Below are 24,245 nucleotides of genomic sequence, written 5' to 3' on the forward strand. Positions count from 1 at the left end.
AGGCAAGGACGATAGAAGCGGTTTGTGAAAGAAACCTTGGTAGCAAGACAAAGCAGGCTATAATATTATTAGATGATAATATTTTTCTGTGCCTCTGCAGAGTTTGTTACATCAGCAGAAAGGAAAGGTCTTTTCAGAAGCAATGAAACTTATTACATTTTGATTTTAACTTCAGAATAACATGCAACATCCTGTCTTTGCAAATCCATACAACCTATTTTCTTCCATGGAGTGCATGCTTATTTTTCACAATGTTTGACTGCTCAACTAGTCATCCCAACAACCGACTAGTGTTACTAGTCATGATACTGGAATTTCCAACTTGAAAAATATCGACATTCGATGCCATTTCCGATACCACTGGGAAAACTGCCATAAATACCTCACACACAGCACAGGGAGGCTTAATGTGAGTCGTTAAACTACATTTACAAAAAAAAAGACAAGTCAACAGTAATATAATAAGAACAAATAAACAAATTGCAAACGATAACACAAATAAATACAATAGAATAAATAGACAAATAAACATGGATTTAAGTTTTGACATAATTTTGTATTTCAGCATTTAAGCGCAATAAGCAATGAAAAAGAAGTTAATTTGGCACTTGTGAGCTGTTTGAGAGGCGGCTTTATGTGCGTACCACTTATATAGATCAATGATAAGTGTGCTTTTTGGTGTAAGCCTGAAACCTGACTAAAATTATGTGCAATACAAACACTATTCAACCGGACCCTTTGAGACGAGTGAGTGAGAGGAGACGAGTGTGACTCAATTCGCCATTGGAGAGAAGAGAGAGTGAGAAATCAGATATTTCAGTATCGATACATATCGAAATATCGATATTTTTGACAACACTACTATATAGATATTTTTTGTATATATGTTAAAGGTGCCCTCGAATGAAAAATTGAATTTATCTTGGCATAGTTGAATAACAAGAGTTCAGTACATGGAAATGACATACAGTGAGTCTCAAACTCCATTGTTTCCTCCTCCTTATATAAATCTAATTTGTTTAAAAGACCTCCGAAGAACAGGCGAATCTCAACATAACACCGACTGTTACGTAACAGTTGGGATCATTAATATGTACACCCCCAATATTTGCATATGCCAGCCCATGTTCAAGGCATTAGACAAGGGCAGAACGTCTGAATGTCCACAGCTGAATCATCAGAATAGGTAAGCAAGCAAGAACAATAGCGAAAAATGGCAGATGGAGCAATAATAACTGACATGATCCATGATAACATGATATTTTTAGTGATATTTGTAAATTGTCTTTCTAAATGTTTCATTAGCATGTTGCTAATGTACTGTTAAATGAGGTTAAAGTTACCATCGTTTATTACTGTATTTGCGGAGACAAGACTGTTATTTTCATTTTTAAACACTTGCAGTCTGTATAATTCATAAACACAACTTCATTCTTTATAAATCTCTCCAACAGTGTAGCATTAGCCGTTAGCCATGGAGCACAGCCTCAAATTCATTCAGAATCAATGTAAACAATATAACAGTATACAATACTCACATAATCCGATGCATGCATGCAGTATGCATGACGAACACTTTGTAAAGATCCATTTGAGGGTTATATTAGCTGTGTGAACTTTGTTTAGGCACTGTTTAAGGCAAGCGTTGCATGATATTCTAATTGAAATTCTAATATGAAGTTGATATTCTAATTGAAAGGCCGCATTTACACTGCAAGTCTTAATGCACAGATCCGATCTTTTGACCATATCCGATTTTTTTTTGGACGACGTGCTTACATTTCTTTTAAAAGTGACCTGTATCGGATGTGTCCTTTTTACACTGCACTTGGCGAAACGTACCAAAAATAGCCTATTTGACATCACAAATCAATTTCAATGGTACATTGAGCTTAATTTATTGACATGAATTCATATAGAAACCCTTTTAATGCAATAGTTACATCCCTGCATAAAAATAATACAAATTCTTCACGACAGTATACGTACGCAGCTCTGCTGGAAGCGTGTGAGTTGAAGAATACTCGGGTACGGGTAGATATTCACAGCTTCTTGGGCTCGAATCCGCCATCCTATACTAGGTTTTTTTTTGTCATTAAAACAAATGCATTCATCAGTGATTGTATATCAAGGGCAGTTGCAAGTTTGTGTGCTTTTTATTTTGTGGTTTCAATGGAACGAATAGGGACTGAAGCGCGCGTCTGTGCACGAGCCGTCGTCACTGACAACAGTGACAACGAACACTCAGTGTGATTTGAAGAGCAACACATTTCAACGTCAGATCGCCTTTTATTTAACACAAACAAATTAAATTAATAATCTGCCAGTCAACTAGAGATGTTCCGTTTGTTATAGGTATGTCTGTACCGCGAAATGTTAAAAAACCCTCACTTTTCAATGACGCAGGAGTCGCATTTACAGGGGAATATCCGATCTGTCCGCTTACACTGCAGGCGCAAACGCACGTATCCGATTCATATCTGATTTATAACCACATATGAATGAGGCCTGAAACCGATCTGTGAAAATCGGAATCCATGCGCTTTTTTCCTGCTTACACGGTCGTGACTCATATCCGATCTGTGCCACATGGGAGGAAAAAATCGGAATTGGGTCACTTGAACCGTGCAGTGTAAATGGGGCCAAAATGACACCAACACTGTTTTTTCATGTTTAAATAGTCTTATTTTTAATGTGCATTTGTAATTTGTCTGGCTTCTGGTGTTATTTTTAGCTGTACAAAAAAACTCGATGAAATTGCAAACTGATATTTAATTCCATATTATTTTAATGTATTGTCATAATTATAAACGCACTGGTTTGCAGCACAAATCATTTGACCTTTTTTATGCACTGATTTACTTCTTGATATTTACATTCACAGAAAATAGTTCTGCATTGCAAAATTAGGTGGATACTGTAGATCTGATGTGGCTTACTAAAGCAATCTATTTGAGTGCTGAATAAATAAACATGACGTGACTGTACTTGATTTGAGTGCTGAATTGCAGAGCTCTTGCAAACATATCCACATATGATCTCACGCTTTCTTAACTGTTTTTTTTTTTCTTACTGCTGTCATTTTTGTTGTGTGTGAATTTTGTTATTGAGAGGAAAGTGCACAGTTTATATCTACATATTCATCTAAACGCCGCTCTCAGCAGCGTGGGTGGCGTTGGGATGTTCCAGTATATCACTGCTCAGGTATTTCGAACTTTTTTATTTTACCCCTAAGCAAAGAACTTTGCTGAATATATCAAGGCCTGTAGTGTGCCATATAAAGTTGCTGCCTATAAAGAGAGTTCCAATTCAATTCAATATGAGGATGTACCTCACTAGTTTTTGGAACAGACCCGTATTGTTGCTCGTCTCAGTGATTTGGAGCAGATGTTTGTGTGTGTGCTTGTATTATCTGTGTGCCATATTCGTGAATTTCCTGTCCTAGTTGCATTAAACATGTTTAGCTCTTCAATGAACCTCAACTGAATTATTTCAGCCATGGGTTTCTCGAACATATGCAGAATCGATTACCTGCTGAGAGAGGCAGAGACTGGAGTGATGGAAGGAATAAAAGAATTAGATGAATCTATTGTGTAGTGAAGATGAGTCGGTTATGTAACGCTCCCATATGGAAGCTGCATGCACATTGCCGGGGGATGCCAGCGCGCGCGCTCGTGTGTGTGTGTGTGTGTGTGTGTGTGCGCGCTGCAGATCAGTTTCTCATTATTATTCACTGTGTGATTAGAGTAAAGCTTTGATCCTGTATTCAGCTCACTGAGGGAATCTGTCATCCCTTTGATGACACACACGAGCACAATGGTTCATCTGCATGAGTCGGACTGAGCATATTTTTCTCAGACCATTCTGTTAAACATGCTTTTGTTTCCTTGGGGATTCAGGCTGATCACCCCTCTTATTTGTGTTCGGGAAAAACTGTGAGGTGTGCATTCAAGCGTTGTTAGGTCTGATTACAAGAAAATTGACTTGGCAGTTGCTTATATTACACAATCTTACAGGACAAAGGTGATCAATAAATCGTTTAAGGAGACAGGATATTTATTGCACTTTTGAAATAAGAGTTTAATCTATAATGTGTTTAACTACCACCCATTTTTTTTTTTTTTAACTTGGTAGTCAGTTGCAGGTGGTTTTAGTGAGAGGGACATACTCATTCCAGAGCCAATTTGATTGGACAAAAATCTGTGTAGTGCAGTATGAGTCATCAATACCATTTTCACAGAAAAGACAGACCTAAGCAGACTTGGGCCGCATTACACTGCATGCTACCCATGTGGCACAGATTGGATATGAACGTGTAAGCAGGAAAAAAGTGCATGGATTCCGACATTCTCTGATTGGTTTTAGGCCTCATTCATATGTGGAAATAAGTCTGATGTGAATCGGATACTTGCATTTGCGCCTGCCGTGAATCAGTAAATCGTGCACAGGATTTATAAATAAAGGGAACGAATCAGTAAATCATGTGCACGATTTATAAATCAAGGGAAAGAAATAGTAAATCGTGCACACGATTTAGAAAATTGAGGGAACAAATCAGTCAATCATGCGCACAATTTATACATTGAGGGAACGAATCAGTAAATCATGTGTATGATTTATAAATCAAGGGAACGAATCAGTAAATCATGCCCACAATTTGTGAATCAAGGGAACGAAATAGTAAATCGTTGGAACAAATCAGTAAATCATGCACATGATTTATAATTCGAGGGAACGAATCAGTAAATTGTGCGCCCGATTTATAAATCGGGGGAATGAAACAGTAAATCAAGCGCACGATTTATAATTTGAGGGAATGAATCAGTAAATTGAGCGCATGATTTATAATTCGAGAGAACGAATCAGTAAATCGAGCGCACGATTTATAATTCGAGGGAACGAATCAGTAAATCGAGCGCATTATTTATAGTTCAAGGGAACGAGTCTGTAAATCGAGCACACAATTTATAATTCGAGGGAACGAATCTGTAAATTGAGCTCATGATTTATAATTCGAGGGAACGAGTCAGTAAATCGAGCGCACAATTTATAATTCGAGGGAATGAATCAGTAAATTTAGCACACGATTTATAATTCGAGGGAACGAGTCAGTAAATCGAGCGCACAATTTATAGATCAAGGGAACGAATCTGTAAATTGAGCGCATGATTTATAATTCGAGGGAACGAATCTGTAAATTGAGCGCATGATTTATAATTCGAGGGAACGAATCAGTAAATCGAGCGCACGATTTATAATTCGAGGGAACGAATCAGTAAATCGAGCGCATTATTTATAGTTCAAGGGAACGAGTCTGTAAATCGAGCGCACAATTTATAATTCAAGGGAACGAATCTGTAAATTGAGCTCATGATTTATAATTCGAGAGAATGAATCAGTAAATCGAGCCCTAGATTTATAATTCGATGGAACGAGTCAGTAAATCAAGAACACAATTTATAATTCGAGGGAATGAATCAGTAAATTTAGCACACGATTTATAATTCGAGGGAACGAGTCAGTAAATCGAGCGCACAATTTATAGATCGAGGGAGCGAATCTGTAAATTGAGCGCATGATTTATAATTCGAGGGAACGAATCAGTAAATCGAGCGCACGATTTATAATTCGAGGGAACGAATCTGTAAATTGAGCGCATGATTTATAATTCGAGGGAACGAATCAGTAAATCGAGCGCACGATTTATAATTCGAGGGAACGAGTCTGTAAATCGAGCGCACAATTTATAATTCGAGGGAACGAATCTGTAAATTGAGCTCATGATTTATAATTCGAGGGAATGAATCAGTAAATCGAGCACACGATTTATAATTCGATGGAACGAGTCAGTAAATCGAGCACACAATTTATAATTCGAGGGAATGAATCAGTAAATTTAGCACACGATTTATAATTCGAGGGTACGAGTCAGTAAATCGAGCGCACAATTTATAGATCGAGGGAACGAATCTGTAAATTGAGCTCATGATTTATAATTCGAGGGAATGAATCAGTAAATCGAGCACACGATTTATAATTCGATGGAACGAGTCAGTAAATCGTGCACACAATTTATAATTCGAAGGAACCAATCAGTAAATCGAGAACACCATTTATAAATTAGAGGGAACGAAACAGTAAATCGAGCACACAATTCATAAATGAAGGGAACGAAATAGTAAATCGAGCACACGATTTATAATTCGAGGGAACAAAATAGTAAATTGAGCGCACAATTCATAATTCGAGGGAACGAAACAGTAAATCGAGCACGCGATTTATTATTTTAGGGAACGTGATTTATAAATCGAGGGAACGAATCAGTAAATCGAGCACACCATTTATAAATCGAGGGAACGAAATAGAAAATCAAGCACATGACTTATAAATCGAGGGAACGAATCAGTAAATCATGCTCGCGATTTATAAATCTTTGGAGACCCCAACATCCTGATTGTACATTCAAAACGAACAGTTCATAAGGGTTAATGTCACGTTTTTATGCCCAGGATATTTCAGAAAAGTTTCACTGTCTTGAACATTAAACCCGCAGGAGAAATTCGAAATGCACATGCACTGCATGAAACCTTTAGATCCCATGATGCATTTCTCTCAGTGGGGCACTATATGCATGCACTCATCTCTGCACCGATTCAATCAGACAACAGGGAGCCATCCACCAGCAGCCATCAGTTCAGATTGAAGGAACGTAAAGACTCCACATGGCACTTTACATTATACTGATAGATAATGGTTTCTGTTGTCCAAGAACATCACTCTGAAGATCCCATTGGTCACTGAGTAACATCCCGTACCAGAGGATCCATTTAAACATCATTTAAATGCAGGCAGAGAGACTCCAAGCCAAGTAAAGAGCTTCTAATGTTATAATGGATCTTACCCTAATGTCTTTTCTTCTTAGCTTTCCAAAGACTCGGGTTTCCCAAGCTAATTTGTTTAGGAGATTGTGTTATAAGTACTTTTTCCTCCCCAACTGTTTCTTTGTTGCCCATTCATGCATTTGTTGTTTAAAAGCCCATGAGTGCTGTTCAGCCTTCATAGCGGACAGTGATGAAGATGAATCATCTTTTATCAGATGCTGATTATTTTAGACAGGTGCCAGCTGTGTTCAGGAAGCTGTAAAATGTACTTGATCCACCAGGTCAGGCTGGTTCTGAGGTTTGGAGCATCTCTGGGTCAAAGGTTTATTGGAATGTGGGCAGATGAGTAACGGATCTCAGGCTCTCAGGGGTTTGGGTCAAATGATTTTAATGATCTTAAAGCTGCTGTGGTAAGCGCTCTTAGCGCTGAGAATTTTTTTTCCCTCCAAGTTGTGAAGAAGAGTAATTTTGGAACCTGCATTTCAGGTCTGTGTGCATTAGCTTTTAGGTTGTCATGGTAACCCAACAAGACCTGACAGTGGTGTTGAGTCGTTTCCAATCAGTTTTATACTAGCACAGTAAACATTCATCTTGTTGTTCACAAGCAACACGATTCCATTGGTTGTGGATCAAAAATAATTAGTTGTTTGGTTCTCTTTCTAGATCTGTTCATGTAATTGGCTATTTGTGTAGTGCCTATAAATATGTATTTTTGTCAAAGGCACAATAATACACAGATTTTATAACAGCTTGTTTTTCTAGCAAAGTTTATGGTGTTTCTTATGGAAGTTTGATTCCATCAAGGAATAAAACATTTAAAAGATAATTTCTCACAATTTAGATTTTTTTTTATCTTAGAATTGTGAGATATAAACTTGCAATTGAGAGTTATAAAGTCCAATTCTGAGGGGAAAAAAGACGCGTTTATAACACACAATTCTGACTTTATGACTTGCAATTCTGACTTTATATCTCACAATTCTGACTTTGACTTGCAATTCTGACTTTATATCATGCAATTCTGACTTTATAACTCGCAATTCTGACTTTATATCTCGCAATTCTGACTTTATAACTCAATTCTGACTATAACTCGCGATTGTGACTTTATATCTCGCAATTCTGACTTTATAACTCAATTCTGACTATAACTCGCGATTGTGACTTTATCTCGCAATTCTGACTTTATAACTCGCGATTGTGACTTTATCTCGCAATTCTGACTTTATAACTCGAGATTGTGACTTTATATTGCAATTCTGACTTTATATCCCACAATTCTGACTTTATAACTCAAGATTGTGACTTTATAACTCAGTTCTGACTTTATATCTCACAATTCTGACTTTATATCTCACAATTCTGACTTTATATCGCAATTCTGACTTTATAACTCGTGATTGTGACTATATCTCGCAATTCTGACTTTATAACTCGCGATTGTGACTTTATCTCGCAATTCTGACTTTATAACTCGCGATTGTGACTTTATATTGCAATTCTGACTTTATAACTCGAGATTGTGACTTTATAATTCGCAATTCTGACTTTATAATTCAATTCTGACTATAACTCGCGATTGTGACTTTATATCGCAATTCTGACTTTATAACTCAATTCTGACTATAACTCGCGATTGTGACTTTATGTCTCGCAATTCTGACTTTATAACTCAATTCTGACTTTATAACTCACGATTGTGACTATATCGCAATTCTGACTTTATAACTCGCGATTGTGACTTTATCTCGCAATTCTGACTTTATAACTCGCGATTGTGACTTTATCTCGCAATTCTGACTTTATAACTCGCGATTGTGACTTTATATCGCAATTCTGACTTTATAACTCGTGATTGTGACTATATCTCGCAATTCTGACTTTATAACTCGCGATTGTGACTTTATATTGCAATTCTGACTTTATAACTCAAGATTGTGACTTTATAATTCGCAATTCTGACTTTATAATTCAAATCTGACTATAACTCGCGATTGTGACTTTATATCGCAATTCTGACTTTATAACTCAATTCTGACTATAACTCACGATTGTGACTTTATATCGCAATTCTGACTTTATAACTCGTGATTGTGACTATATCTCGCAATTCTGACTTTATAACTCGCGATTGTGACTTTATCTCGCAATTCTGACTTTATAACTCAATTCTGACTTTATAACTCACGATTGTGACTTTATATCGCAATTCTGACTTTATAACTCGTGATTGTGACTATATCTCGCAATTCTGACTTTATAACTCGCGATTGTGACTTTATCTCGCAATTCTGACTTTATAACTCGCGATTGTGACTTTATATTGCAATTCTGACTTTATAACTCGAGATTGTGACTTTATAATTTGCAATTCTGACTTTATAATTCAATTCTGACTATAACTCGCGATTGTGACTTTATATCTCGCAATTCTGACTTTATAACTCAATTCTGACTATAACTCGCGATTGTGACTTTATATCTCGCAATTCTGACTTTATAACTCGTGATTGTGACTATATCTCGCAATTCTGACTTTATAACTTGCAATTGCTTATTCTCTAACCACATACCTGCTTTTTTAGCTTCTTTAATTGCTGAATCTATATCTGCTCTATTTTCTATAACTATACCTGCTCTAGCCACTCTAATTCTACACATACACAAGCTGCTATAAACCTTCTCTCTCTGCTCTAACTCTACATTTGCTCTAGCTTCTTTTGCTATATAACTGCTCAGTCTTCTCTACCCCTATATACCTGCTCTAGTTACCGCTGTAACTATATCTCTTCTATCTGCTGTCAATTTATATCTGTTCAGTCTGCTATAACGTTACATCTGTAACTCTATACGTTCTCTGCTGTAACTCTATCTGTTCTAGCTCCTCTAGATCAATCGGATCATACCTACACACTGAACACCCTGCACATCTCAGTCACTGAGCGTCACACAAACTGGCGGCTCTGGAGAGAGTGTGAGGGTGGAGTTTAGATCTGAGTGGTTGGAGTGATGTCATCACTCAGGTATGCGAAACATGAGAGAGACTCTGTGAAGGAGCCAGAGAACAACAAACTGAGATTGTACTGAGAAAAAGAGACTCATTACTATTTTGTCATATATTTGTTCAAAGGTGTCATATTTTATTCAAAGCGACTTGCAGATCTAGTCCCCCGTATTAACTTGGTGTTGCGTTCCTTTACTCGAGAGCTCCGTCATGGTGGTTTATCAATCAACCCTTCTGGGATTGAAGAACAATGTTTCAATGCTTTCAGATCTTTAACAGCAAAGATACTTTCAAAGATTCTCAAGCTCTGGCCTACAGAAGCAGGAGCCTTAAGGTTCTTCTCAAAATTGTACCTGGTTCCTGCCTCTGTCTGCTGTCAGGAGGAGAATTTCATGAATAAACCACACTGATTTTGTCTTTTTTTTTTTTTTTTTTTTTTTTTTTTTTTTAGCGAATGTGGCAGCATGTTCCTCATCTAGACAGCAGTGCCATATTTCCTGGCACTGTCCCAAAGCACATCTCTAAAAAACATCACATCTGCCTGTTTGATTCTGTGCTAAGGACATCTGGTGTGACTGTGCACACATTGTCCAGCCCTGTTCGGACAAGACTACTTCTTCTAGCTTAGATGTTTTCTGTAGTACAGTAACAGTTGGTGGTTCAGAAAATATATCCCATCCTACCAGTACTATGGAGCCAAATTTGACTGAGACAATTACTAAACATCTTAGTTTGGTTGTATGACAGGATTTTGTTTCATTCTTTACCTTGTTTTGTATTTTACTTGGAGGTTAAGTATTGTTTGTTTGGGTTTTAATAAAGCTACGAGTGCAGACTTAAGTCAACAAATCCTGAAAAAGAACAGTGGTGGAAGATAGTAGAAGTGACATGAACTCTGTGGAGGGAAATGAAGGGTAGAGAGATGTTTCTCCATCTGTCTGAAAGCCATAAAGAGCTTCATTAACGCACGAGCTGCTGCATCCTCCTGAGATCGCTCTGTCTCTCCCTCTCTTGCTTCCTGTCTCTCTCTGTGTCTGTCTGTCTCTCTCTCATTAATCTCAGATGCTGTGCAATGGAATGTTGTTCTCAGTCTGCAGATGGATTTAGCAGAGAGCACAAAAATATATCTGCCCCTAGACACTCACTCACTCACTCATACAGACAGACATGACAATAGGAAGGAGCTCTGTTAACCCTCAGTATTCCAGCGGTCATGAAAAAATAAGAGAAACATACAGCTGGGTTAGTAAATGTGTGTGTGTGAGAGAGAGATTAGAGTGGGTTTCTCTGTGTTCCTAAATCCTGATTTAGATTATATGCAATTAGCTGGTCTGTAAAGGGATATTTATTATGTTTCAATAGATTTACAGCTAATGAGGTTTTATAGATTTTATAGCTTTTTAGTTGTAGCAAGTCCAAACCCACATTTTCCAAACAGTAAATCTGTTTTAGTATGATTAATCAATGCTAATTCTCTGTTTTGCGTCTAGAAGGCAGGTACAGACACAATTACATATGAAGTAATTGATGGGCACTTTGTTTAATTGTTTTCTTAACCTTTTAAATGTAATGCCAGACCTATTATAAAAGTACAGCCATAAAGGTCCTATTCAGTATTGTACAGCGAGTAGCTTAGTTCTGCCTTTGATTTATATCAGGAATTTTAAAAAGTGAACAGTAGATCCTCTGTTAGATAAATTTTCTCTGTTGATTCGTGTTCTTTTATGGTTTTTGGTTATTTTAACCCTGAAGATCTGACCACTGTGACCCTCATTTGAGAGTCTTTGCACTGAGCAAGTGTCAAGCATTAGGGCACAAATTAAGAGTTTGTAAAACCTTGCCAGCACTCATCTTTTCATTCATTTATGTTCTTGACTGTATCACATATAACACACATAAAAAACAGAGCCACTACCCTAACCCTACCTATCCACCATGTTTTGCAACACGGTAGTAAGCAATTTTCTTTAAATGGTTCTGATTCATTAGCCACTAGAGGAAACTAGAAGAATAACAAAGTGCAGTAAATGGTAAAACAATGTGCGCTAAAAGTGTTTATGATTATGATAATAAATTAAAATAATAGTATAAATACCAGTTTGCAATATAAAGCAGCATCTCTACAAAAGCAGCGGACTGTTTTTGTAGAGATGAAATAACTGTAAGTGTAAGCCTTGTACATTCAACTTACAAATGGCCGCACCCACTCTTACGTTAAAAATAAGGTGAATAGTCCCTAATTTTTCCCCAACTGAGTTTGATACAATTGCTGTCATGTGTAGGTGGGATATTTGTGCAACACCGTGTCCTAACCAGACCCACCGCGATGCCGCGACACGCGATTAAATGTATTTTTTCCATGTTAATCTGGGTTTTTGTCCTAACTAGCCAACAACACTAGAACAACACAAACTATAGCATTGATAATCTCAAGTTTATGTGCTTTTTTTTTATTGTTAAAAGCATCTAATGTCCAATTGAATATAATTTTTTGTTCTCAGCTTTGTAGCTGTATTGAAAGTAACCATGGATAATTCACCTTGGATCATGAAAATAAAAAAATGGGCACAAGAACGTTTAAACTGTCAACTCATTGTGAACAAACAAGTGTATTATGACAAAGATTGTTTCAGTCACTCAGGATGTACTTTAAATAATGTTTAAATTGTGTATTACCTTGTGATTTGCTGTGGTTTTTGATTGATTTTGTTGTGTCTCGTAGTCGCGTCGCATCTGGTGTGGACAAACAAACTGCTTGTCCCTAGAATCTTACCACATCTCATTTGGTTAGGACACGGTTTAAGGGGTTTGGGTAATTGAAGTGTTTTAAATGTTGGGAGAAATTGGACACAATTCAACAGGTGTAATTGTTTCATTACTTTTGAGGTCCTGATGTCTGAGTATGTCCTCATAAATATAGTAAAACCTCTTTAAACTGACTTGTTAGAACGTCCCACACTTGTAAAAAGATTTACAGATTACAGGGCAGAGTTTGTTTTGGGTTACAGTTAAAGTACAGGTGTTCAAGTTTGACTGTGTGTGTATGTGCTGTCAGTATGTCACAAGGCATGATGTTTACCTGCAACTGCTCAGCGCTGCGTTGTGATCCAAAAATAAAGCTGTGAGAGTCTGGCAGCCTGTGTTTGTGTATGTGTGTAAAAGAGAGACACTAGAAAATCATGTTAAGAGTAAAACTCTGACCCCTGCTGGAAAGAGTAATGAGTACCTCATTCAGCTGCCTACATGTGAGATGAAAACAGTGATTACACTTGGTATCGAAATAACCCTGACTGACTCTGTTATTCTTTCTTTGCAGGTACTGACAGCACAGTTTATAAACTGTGTGTGGGTGTGAAGTTCAGCCTGCAGTTTGTGTGTGTGATGGAGGGTTTTCCTGTCCACTGATGCTGCAGCACTGCCCTTGCAGTCATGTCTGCATGCAACACCTTCACTGAACATGTATGGAAACCAGGGGAGTGCAAAAATTGCTTTAAGCCTAAGAGCCTACACCGGCCTCCAGAGCAAGCCAATGAGAGCAAAACGAACGTCAATGCCAAACTTACAAACAGCCAGAGGAGCATTTCCTCATCCCGTGCAGGGCAGGTCCGCCCACCTGTTGCCAAGAAACCTACTATTGCAGTAAAGCCAACCATGATGCTGCCATGCTCTCCACCAGGTCTAGACTCTGAGGGAAATGTGCCAAGGCTTGCAGAGGGAGCGCAGGTCACTAAGAGCTCACCTTTCACTGTGTGGAACCACAACAGCCTGAATAGCCAGAGACCTGCAGGAACAAACAACAATCAAGGAGAGGATTTGGTTGGGCAGACAGAGGCATATGGTGCAATCTCCCCACAGCCAACTAGCAGCAACAATGGACTGACAGACGTGCTGAAAGAGATTGCTGGTCTGGGATCTTCTCCAAGTTCAAGTAGAGATGACTTCTTTGGCCGGATCTGTAGTTCATACCGGCGCTCATTAGAGAGGGGCCTTCCACCGTCAAGCTGTCTCCATGCTGGGAGTGGTGGTAGAGGAGCAATGAAACGTGTTTCCCTCAGTGACAGTGCAGAGGTTATCAGCTCTGAGGGAGGACGGTTTTGTTATCCAGAATTCTCCAGTGATGGTGACGATGAGGAGGAGGAGAGTGGTGATGAGGATGATGATGGAGAGCATGACAGTTGGGATGAAAGTGACGAGGAGTTGCTAGCAATGGGGATACGAATGCGGGGTCAACCTCGTTTTGCCAATTTCCGTGCAGCCACGCTATCCCCGGTTCCCTTCGCTTTAGGGAAGAAGTGGAATACAGTGCCTCTACGTAACCGTTCACTGCAACGGTTCTGCGCAGTGGACTATGATGATAGCTATGATGAGATTCTCAATGGATACCCATCTGTTGACACAAATGGAGCACCTGCTCTTCTATCATATGCTTCTGACCACCAGGGTAGTGGCTTTCTGTCCACTTCTGAGTCCACCACCTCACCCGAGTCCTTGGCTTCTCTGCCCGAAGAATCCTGCGCTGGCAGCAGTAGGGGCACTGGTGACCAGAGAAATGGTCTTCCTTTCACACCCAGTAAAGAACCTTCAGCCAGAGGACTGAGTTCGCCTAAATCCAGTGAAACTCATAAAGCTGTTCTAGCCATTCGACTGGAAGAACAAGATGACAGTCAGAGAGAGGGTGGGGTTCTCCCGCAAGCTCTTCCAGGCCAGCCAATCACAATCAGCTTCAGCCCAACTGAGGAGCAGGCCAAGCCTTATAGGGTAGTTAATCTTGAGAAGGCTCCTATCTGTAAGCCCTATACGGTGGTGGATGTGTCAGCCTCTATGGCCACTAAAGATGATCACAGTCACTTGAGTGAAAGCACTCCAAAGTCAAGTGGGCACAACGTTGTGCTCTGCCCCTCTGCTGACCCCTGTCCTGTCTCACCCACCTCCCCTCAGTCCCCTAGATCTCCCATCTCACCTGTGGCATCTCCCTCCAAATCATTATCTCCACTGATGCCTCAGTCTCCCACAGGTTCTGCCTCTGCAGCCCCTGGCTGTTTCCGCACAAAACCTGGCAGTATCCGTTACCAAGAAGTGTGGACATCTTGCACCAGCCCTCGACAGAAGATCCCTAAAGTTGATTTTACATGTAGCGGTGCTGCTCCAAGACTCATCAATCACAAATCAGCTCCCACATCTCCAACTACAGGCTTCGGCTCTGCCCGTACAGTCCCGACTAAATCGCCTAACTTATCTGAGATCAAGTTCAACAGCTACAACAATGCCGGCATGCCCCCGTTTCCCATCATCATCCGTGATGAGCCTGCATATGCACGCAGCTCAAAAAAAGCAGTAAAGGTTCCCATAGTGATTAATCCCAGTGCTTATGATAACCTGGCTGTTTACAAGAGTTTCCTGGGGCTCAACGGTGAGCTGCCACATTCCAAGCCTGGGGCTGGAGAGCGAGTGGCCAGCCACACATATGAGGAGATTGGATCTTCTGAAAGTTCCCAGCCCTCTCCATCTGAGCAGACACCTCCTCAGTTGAAGCACACAACAGATGTATCTGTTACTGGAGAACTGAGGACCACAACAGTATCTGGACAGACTGTAAACGACGGTAAATCCAGGACTACAACAGGTGTCTCAGTCCTTCCTGCAGGTAGCTTAAGCCCTAAACCTGCTGTTTTGCCCCACAGCAGCCTGGAACATATTCGTAACCCCAGCAGTGAGCAACAGCCAGAGGGCAGTAGAGATTGCCAAGTCACACCAAGTGGAAGTACAGGTCAAAGAGAGAAAGCAAGTGCTGTTCTGTCTCAGATTGTGGCCTCCATTCAGCCGCCACCTTCTCCTCCAGACTCCCCTGCTGGCCAGAGTAAGACCTACAGTGCTGAGGAGCTTTACTCGCTGCCACCAGATGCTTCCAGAGATACTCTTACCCGACCTAAATCACTCCACTGTTCTGCAGAACCTCACAAAGACACACCACATAAACTCCTTCCCAAATCTCAGAGTGCCTCTGCTGCTGTACCGCCCACAAGCCCCAAATCTGAACCTAGTGCCCCATTTCCCCCAGCCCGGTCTAGCTCCTCTCCTTACCACTCAACCAACCTGCTCCAAAGGCACTTCAGCAACTGGACCAGACCAGCTGGGGCCAAACCTAGTGATGGAGAGACCAGTCCAGGTGCGGAAGGCAGGCGTTCGACTGACGCAAACAAGCCCAAGCGTTGGATATCCTTCAAAAGTTTCTTCCGCCGGCGGAAAGACGAGGATGAACAGAAAGAGAAAATGGAGCGAGAGAAGGAAAAAGGGAAGTTGTTGGGATTGGATGGGACTGTCATCACTGTACTGCCTCCTCCACCTTTACAGAGACAGCACTGGTTTTCAGAGTCCAAGACAGATGACCCTCACCAGAAACCCACGATCATATTCACCTACAAATCAGAGAGCGTCACCAGTGGAGAGGAGGGGGAGCTTCGAGTTGAGGAGCACAGAGAGGGTATCACAGCAGAAGGTGCAGCTTCCAGTCTGTCGACTCCACCCAAAAGCAGAGCCAGCATTCTCATTAGCAAAGTCATGAAGTAAGCTAACTTTCACTGTCAATACCCTCTTTCTCTTAGTTTTTTAATTTAAAAACATATACTATGGTCTTTTCTATGTCCTTATTTTCCTGTATTTCTTAGTATGTGTTTCCTTGCATGGCCTTCATATTCATCCCAGATAAAAAGAAGAATAGTTTTTGAGACACCCTAGTGATAAATGTGTGCCCCTATTGGTAGCTTTCTGTAATGCCTGGCAGAAAAGCTTTCACATTATCCTATTGTATCTGATAGCATTTTATGCAGTCACAGTATGTCAAAACTGAAAATACAGTATAGCATATTTTTCTTCAATTCACTATTGTAAAGGTTTAAATGAGACATTAGCATTTATGATAAAACAGTATTCAAAGCTGCTAACTTTTTGTGTTCAAAATCAGTTATTGAGCAAGTACATAACCAGCTAGTGTTCAAAACGATCTCCTTACCTGATTCACAACAGTAAGCTTGCAATAATGTTTTTTAATTTGAGTGGTACTGGTAGGTTTCCGCAGGAAATACAAGTTTGCTTTTGCGTCATTATGTCACGTCTATATACATAAAGAAGGAGTTCCAGATGCTGATCATTTGAAGGCTCTTTTTTCTCAGTTGGTCAGAACAAAAGTGGCAGATATGTTACTTGTTTAGATGACATTTTAAGGTGAAACTTCTTATTTTAGTCGTACTTCCAAGACGTAGTATCTGTAATTCTGAAGTACAGTATCCACCCTGGTGCGGTGACTGACAGCCTACTCCTCAAAACATTTGATTCATTCGTGCTGAGGAGACGTGCCGATGCACAACCCACATAAAATGATAATTCCACAAATAACTGCAATTGCAGGTTTCAAATAGAGATGGCGACAAAGAGGCAAAACTTACGGACTGCAGCTTTAAGTATATACATATGTTTTGGGGTACTACAAAGAGTGATAGTATAAGAAAAATAATAATGACCATATATCCTATACCATAATTATAGTATTTAAATATGATTTAAAATAGCAAGAAATTAGGATTTGGGTTTAACATCAAACACTGAGATCACAAATGCTACACAAAAGTTTTGATTATGTGTAGTAGTTAGGGTATGTTAGCTTAGGAAGGAAAGAGCTATGTTTAACTTGAATTCTAAGAACTTATTCTGTCATTTTTTTGCATTTAATTGGAATTGTAGTTTAATGGTAAGATTTGATTTCTAATCATTCTGTCTTCAGGTCATATTTAATTATTATTTTTCGTTAGTATGTGATTTCCTAACACTTCCTGTTATATTAGTCATACCATAAGAGTGCGAGTGTGTGATCTGCGGAAGCGAAGGACTTTGATCCTGATATGTCACAGTTGTGTGCTGATGAACAACCACAGGTAGATGTCTGTTAAGGGTTAATCATGTAGAGGAAATATTCATACCGAATGTTACAGCAGAGGGAGGAGGAATAAGAAAAACAGAATCCAAGAGAGTTTTGTCTATTAAGTATTTGAAAGCAAGGAATTCCTGTTTCTGATTTTAACTTTCATTGTCTCTGACCTTATCAAATGGGTGATTGTGTGAGCCAATATGGTGGGTAAGCATTACTTCCTCAAATTCCTTTAAACAGACCAACACTTTACTGAAGCTCTTAGCTGGGTGTTTGTTTCAGCTGCTGCGTGTGTGTGTTTGCAGAGCGTTATCTGCCTCAGTAAGAGAAAGATATAGTTCAGACACGTTGATTCAGGTTCTTTCTCACTGAGAGACACAGATACGCTATCACTTGAAGAAAAACACTTTTTTTTGCAGGGATATCTTCCCCTGTGTGTTTACAATACACTTTTGCACTGGTGTTTCAATAGAAGCTTTAGGAATCTTATCTTCATTTTTTGAGAGAACACCTTTCGTATAATAGATTTTTGAGGGTGTCATACCTTAATGGAACAGAATGTTTTTATATGTCCAGACATGCTCTGCCTGCAGAAGATTCCTCCCATTTAGTGTTCCTGGACCGGTTATTTAGGAGGGATAGTTTGGCACTGGTATACAGGCGGGATAGTTTGGAATCTAAGCAAAGGACGGCTGTATTTTGTGTCTGATTAGTCCAGTATAGATGGATCCCACCATGCTAATTAAATTAAATCTTTAATTAAAGCACTCTCACCAGGGTTCCCAACGCGCCTTGAAAGTACTTGGATTTCAGACACATGAATTCAAGGCCTGGAAAGTTCTTGAAAACAAATATTGGTCCTTGACAGTGCTTGAATTAAATTTGAAATAAATTTTGTGAAAATTATAACACACCCCTCTTAGTCCTAGTATATTTGTTTTGGAACCAAACAGATATCGCCCCCCCATTGACTACCATAGTAGGAAAAATAATTACTGTTAAAATAAAATAATGTTTGTGTTCAGCAGAAAAATGAAATTCAAACAGGTTTGGAACAACTAGAGGGTGAATAAATGATAGAATTTTAATTTTTGAGTGAACTAACCCTTTAAAAAGTCAAAATTGCATGATTATAAAGCCAAATTGTGTCTTATAAAGTCAGAATTGTGATATATAAATTGCCATTCAGATTTTTTTTTTTTTCTAGGAAGTGCTCATTTACATCTCTCAATTCTGACTTTCTTTATTCAGAATTGCAAGCTTATATCTATAATATATTGTATATAACTCCAACTTTAAGCCACAATTTCGATCCATATAATACTTTTTTTTTTTACTCAATTGCAAAATGTATTTTTATAATATTCTCTCTATATTATAATGTTTTTTACTCACGTAATGATTCATAAAAAATGAAAACCAAAACTAGTTTGGAATAACTGTTATCATTAGGGATAAGAAAGCTGCAAACGGTTTTAATTTATTTCCCAAATTAATGTACAAATGATTCTGTACCTCTTCCGGGTTAAAATGGATGCAAATGCAATAGGAGGATTAAAATGTTAAGAATTGTAAGAGGTCTTTCCTGACGCTCCGTATGTGATGTGAATTTGATAGGTGCTTGATATAAAATAAACGGTGCTTTAAAAAGTCCTTGAATCTGGTGTTCATGAAATAGTGGGAACCCTGTCTCACACAATTATTCATTCTTACAGGGTTAGTTCACCCAAAAATGAAATTTCTTTCAATATTTACTCACCCTCATGTCATTCCAAACCCACCTCTTTCATTTTCAGAAAGGGTCATTGACAAATAAGGTTTTTAAAAATGTAAAAAAAAAAAAAAAAAAAAAAGGAGATATAATTTATTTTGAAATTTTATTAAGTGTTTACAATGAGATTTTGTTTTTTATATAATCAATTAACACTGCTTTTGTCATTTTTTTTACAAGATTTGTCACCAAAAAAGTTTAACCAAAATTTCGGTTTTACCGAATGACAATATTTTCAAACAAAGCTAACAGGCTGATATCTAGCTAGCTAGCTAGCAAAAGGACAATCAAACATTTTATTTTTAGTACAAGTTTTTAAAGTATTACAACATTTTCCATGTTTTATAGCGGTTGCACCGAATGACCTGATGTTTCGAGACATGCGTATGATCAAGTGAAAACATTAATTTTTCAAATAGTTAAAAGAGAGTTAGTTACTTTGCTTCATGACCATGTGGTCCTTTGCAGGTGTCTGAATGATGTCACATCCTGTCACATGATATTGACCGCATGACTTGATCCAAAATGGTCTCTTTATATTGGTTACTCCAAATGACATCAATGAAATTCATTTTTCCGGACATTCTTTCTCATAACAAAGCAACGACTTCTACACATAATTTTAATACTATTTTGCACTATGTTGATATATGATGTTATAAAATCATGCCAGAATAAAAAATATATACATTTATTACATTTTAAGATATTTTAATCACAAATTAAATGGCTGTATTGGCCTTTGGACGGTTAAACCAAATGACCTTTTGACACTTCAAAATACCTTTTATATGTATCAAAATATAATTAAAACCTTTTGGATTCAATAAAAGAGATCTAGTTTTACTACCTTCTGAAGATGAACGAAGGTCTGACGGGTTTGGAAGGACATGAGGGTGAATACTTAATTTGTGGGTGAACTAACCCTTTAATCATTAGTCATCTCATTATTTACTCACTCTCATGACTTTCCAAACCTGTATGCCTTTATTTATTTATTTATTTTATTATTATTATTTTTTTTTTTGCTTTTTCAAGCTTAAAAATGGTGCAAGAGCATCATAAAAGTGTCATAGTAGTGGTCCATATGACTTGTACCAAGTCTTATGCAGCCATATGATAGATTTGAGTGAGAAATAAACATTATTTACAGTCAAATGGGTTTGAAACAAAATCATGGTGAGTAAATAATGGCAGAATTTTTATTTTGAGTGAACTATCCCTTTAAAAAAAGAAAAGAAAAAGAGGTAGTTCCAAAATAAGCTTTGTAAAATAACCCACATCCTCAATTTCTAAATCCTTGCTGTTTAGGTTGGAAATCTTTGGGCTGGAATAATTCTCAGTTGTTGTTTGTCTCTCTTTTATGCAGTCAGCTTCCAGTTCAGGATACTGAGAGCTCATCAGCCACCTCTCTTCCTGCTAAGCTGGAGCTGTCGCCCCTGCGTGAGCCGCCTGCCTCCTGTCCGCCCCCAGTGTCGCCCACCTCAAACAGCAGCAGCCAGGCAGAGCGAGAGGAAGAGGGAATCGCTCACACCATCTCACACTCTCCTGCGTCCAGCAGCTGCAGGGCCACGTACACCAACCTGGGTAAGTCAAACACACACACACATTTGATGGGTCACTTTGTGTGCTCTGTCCATTTATGTGGGCCAGCGGCGGGAGGTTCTGACCTGATTTGGCCGGCTCAAGTTGATATATTTAGGTTGTCATGGCAGCAGTGTGTGCAAGAGCATTTCTGGACCCATAAATAAGATCACTTCTCAATCTCTCAGTTTGAAATCATTTTGCTGATTGAGTCTCTCTGAAGTTTGTGCAGTGAGAGGAGGTATGGCTTGGTCTCTTTCTCTGCTTTTCTTTGCTCTTCTTCTTAAGGCTTTTAGTTTTATTTGCATGAATATGTAGTTTTGCTAGCAGGAAATGTAAATTACAACAATATGTCCTAGAAATAGTGCAAAATCTTAAATATTTCTTATTTTATGTCTTAACTTTTCTTTGTTTTAAAACGTTTAAAATTCTAATGCATGCTTATTTATAATTTTGAAATAGATTTTAAAACTCAGTTTTCATTGTGGTCTCAAACTTGACTCATGCATGACAGAAATTCTATAATTATATTTATGTTATGGCTGACAACTGATATGAATGTATTTTAATACTGTTTTTCCTGTTGGTTTGTTAAGTGTTTATAATAATGCTCCTAGAAGACATCGAATTTAAAATTCTTCAGACATTAAAACGCTATAATCTACAGAAAATATTAATGTTTGTAACCTGACGTAAAGATATAATATACTGTTAGAATTGAAAAAAATAAATACTTAAATTACCTTCTTCTAATATTAGCCATTGCAACAATTAAAAACATAATACCCTAAAAATATGACCTCAAAAAAGACTTTTTTTTGCACTCAAACTACTGGTTGTCCATGTAATCATGTGAGGTTTAATGAAGACGTTAGATGAGAAGATGCAGTAATATTCTCGCAAGCTGGCAGTAGTCACTGTGTGGAAACCAGGGATTCAGTTTGTGGAAGAAATTTTAATTTTAACTTTAATTATAATTAATCATAACTAACATTTCTTTCCTTACAGGGATAACATTTATATATGTTTTGATACTGAATGTCTCTTAACACTTGGGCCAGAATTACTGTGTGTCTGAAAATAACAAAAGGAGAAATAAAACTAGACAGGTGTCCAGTTTTGATATGTATGTCCAACCTCTACCTTGCCCCTACCTTGTTAGTTAGTTATTTTACTTTTACTTTACTTACTAATTTATTGTTCAGCCTTGGCTGAAAATTGGTCTTTGGCCTTGCCATACAATGACAATACATATAACAATACACAACATCCACTTCAAAAGCTAAAAATATTCACATTTCCTACCGCTTATTCAGAAGACCTATTGCATTCGGTACAAAAGTTTGCTTATACTGCAAAAATTGCTGTTCTTACTTTGAATTTTTGTCTTGTTTTCAGTTCAAATACCTAAAAATTCTTAGATCAAGAAGCATTTTCTTGACAAGTAAAAATTAATTTCTTGGTTTTAGGAAAAATAAGTCAAAATTAAGTTAGTTTTTCTTTAAAACAAGCAAAATAATCTGCCAATGGGGTAAGCAAAATAATCTTAATCCAAACTGAAAACATGATTATATATCTTATGTTTGCTTACCCCATTGGCAGATTATTTTGCTTGTTTTAAAGAAAAACTCACTTAATTTTGACTTATTTTTCCTGAAAACAAAAAAATAATTTTTACTTTTCAAGAAAATGCTTCTTGATTTAAGAACTTTAAAGGTCCCGTTCTTCATGATCCCATGTTTCAAACTTTAGTTAGTGTGTAATGTTGTTGTTAGAGTATAAATAAAATCTGTAAAATTGTAAAGCTCAAAGTTCAATGCCAAGCGAGATATTTTATTTAACAGAAGTCGCCTACATTGAACGGCCAGTTTGGACTACATCCCTCTACTTCCTTCTTTAATGACGTCACTAAAACAGTTTTTTGACTAACCTCCGCCCACAGGAATACACAAGAGTTGCGTTTGTAGAGTGTGTTTGTCGCCATGTCGTCGAAACGCTGTTATTTTCATCCCGCAGTCCAATCACCGGGTCTGATTCCGGCTCAAATTGATAGGGTAAAATTAAAGACATGTTTACAATAACACTGAGCGCGTGCATCTCCACGTTATGGTAAGAGGCGTGACCTTTCCGGGCAAGGTTCGCTAAGCTGCTGTCGAATCACAACACAGGAACCGCTGGCACAATCAGAACTCGTTACGTATTTCTGAAGGAGGGACTTCATAGAACAAGGAAGTCATCAGCCCGTTTTTATGACAGTGGAAACAGCGGTATACAGATAAGTAAATTATGTGAAAAATACTGTGTTTTTTTACACACGAAACATGAACACGTTATATTGCACACTATAAACACAATCAAAGCTTCAAAAAAACACGAAAAACGGGACCTTTAAGATATTTTGACTAGAAACAAGACAAAAACTCTAAGTAAGAACAGCAATTTTTGCAGCTTTAATTGCTTTGGGTGTTCAATAACGATGACGATAATTCAAAAGCATGACTCAAAGGGTGTGTTGTGTCTCTCATAATAGCCAAACCTAGTAACAAAGAATTATACATATGTAGAACCAATCAGGTTGGAGGAAAATGATGTAATGAAAGTGTCACCTTTACCATGTTCCTTTTTTATAAAAACTGTCGTACCCTCTTTGTCGGGAGATTTTCTCTGAAATTGGTCTGAGATCCTCACGGCTACGATTAAAGCATATTGAAGGCATTGACTGGAGTCTTGTCTGATTACTGCCACACAGCAGGTTAGTGGAACACTAAAGAGCTTAATCCCAAGTGTTAGGCCCTGTTTACACTAGTGCCTTTTCGTGTTAAAATGGCATTTTAAAATGAAGAAAATGATCTTCATCTACACTGGCATTTCCACAGCGTTTCAGAAACGATCTGCACTACACGACCGAAAACGCATGTCACATGACCATTCATGCACACTGGGCATGCGCGTACAAGTGTAAACGGTTGCCTCTTACGCATGTAGACAGACACTTGGCAGAATGCGAATGCAACAATGACATGATGAATATTCTAATTGCCTTATGACATCATCTATTGACATTTACCGACACATAAGGTGCGT

The 24,245-nt window shown here is 38.2% G+C and overlaps 1 protein-coding gene across 1 annotated transcript in view; it reads left to right on the plus strand.

Annotated features, from left to right (window-relative positions):
* The window catches only part of peak1 (pseudopodium-enriched atypical kinase 1), a 49,063-nt gene that overhangs the window by 20,219 nt on the left and 4,599 nt on the right, over positions 1-24,245 (plus strand). Inside the window, exons 2-3 of the mRNA XM_048157680.1 lie at positions 13,202-16,448; positions 20,947-21,164. Of these exons, the coding sequence (XP_048013637.1) occupies positions 13,315-16,448; positions 20,947-21,164 (3,352 nt within the window). The 5' untranslated portion in view covers positions 13,202-13,314. The remainder of the gene's footprint in view (positions 1-13,201; positions 16,449-20,946; positions 21,165-24,245) is intronic.

The sequence above is a fragment of the Megalobrama amblycephala genome, linkage group LG15, assembly GCF_018812025.1.
Source record: "Megalobrama amblycephala isolate DHTTF-2021 linkage group LG15, ASM1881202v1, whole genome shotgun sequence".
Classification (NCBI taxonomy): domain Eukaryota; kingdom Metazoa; phylum Chordata; class Actinopteri; order Cypriniformes; family Xenocyprididae; genus Megalobrama; species Megalobrama amblycephala.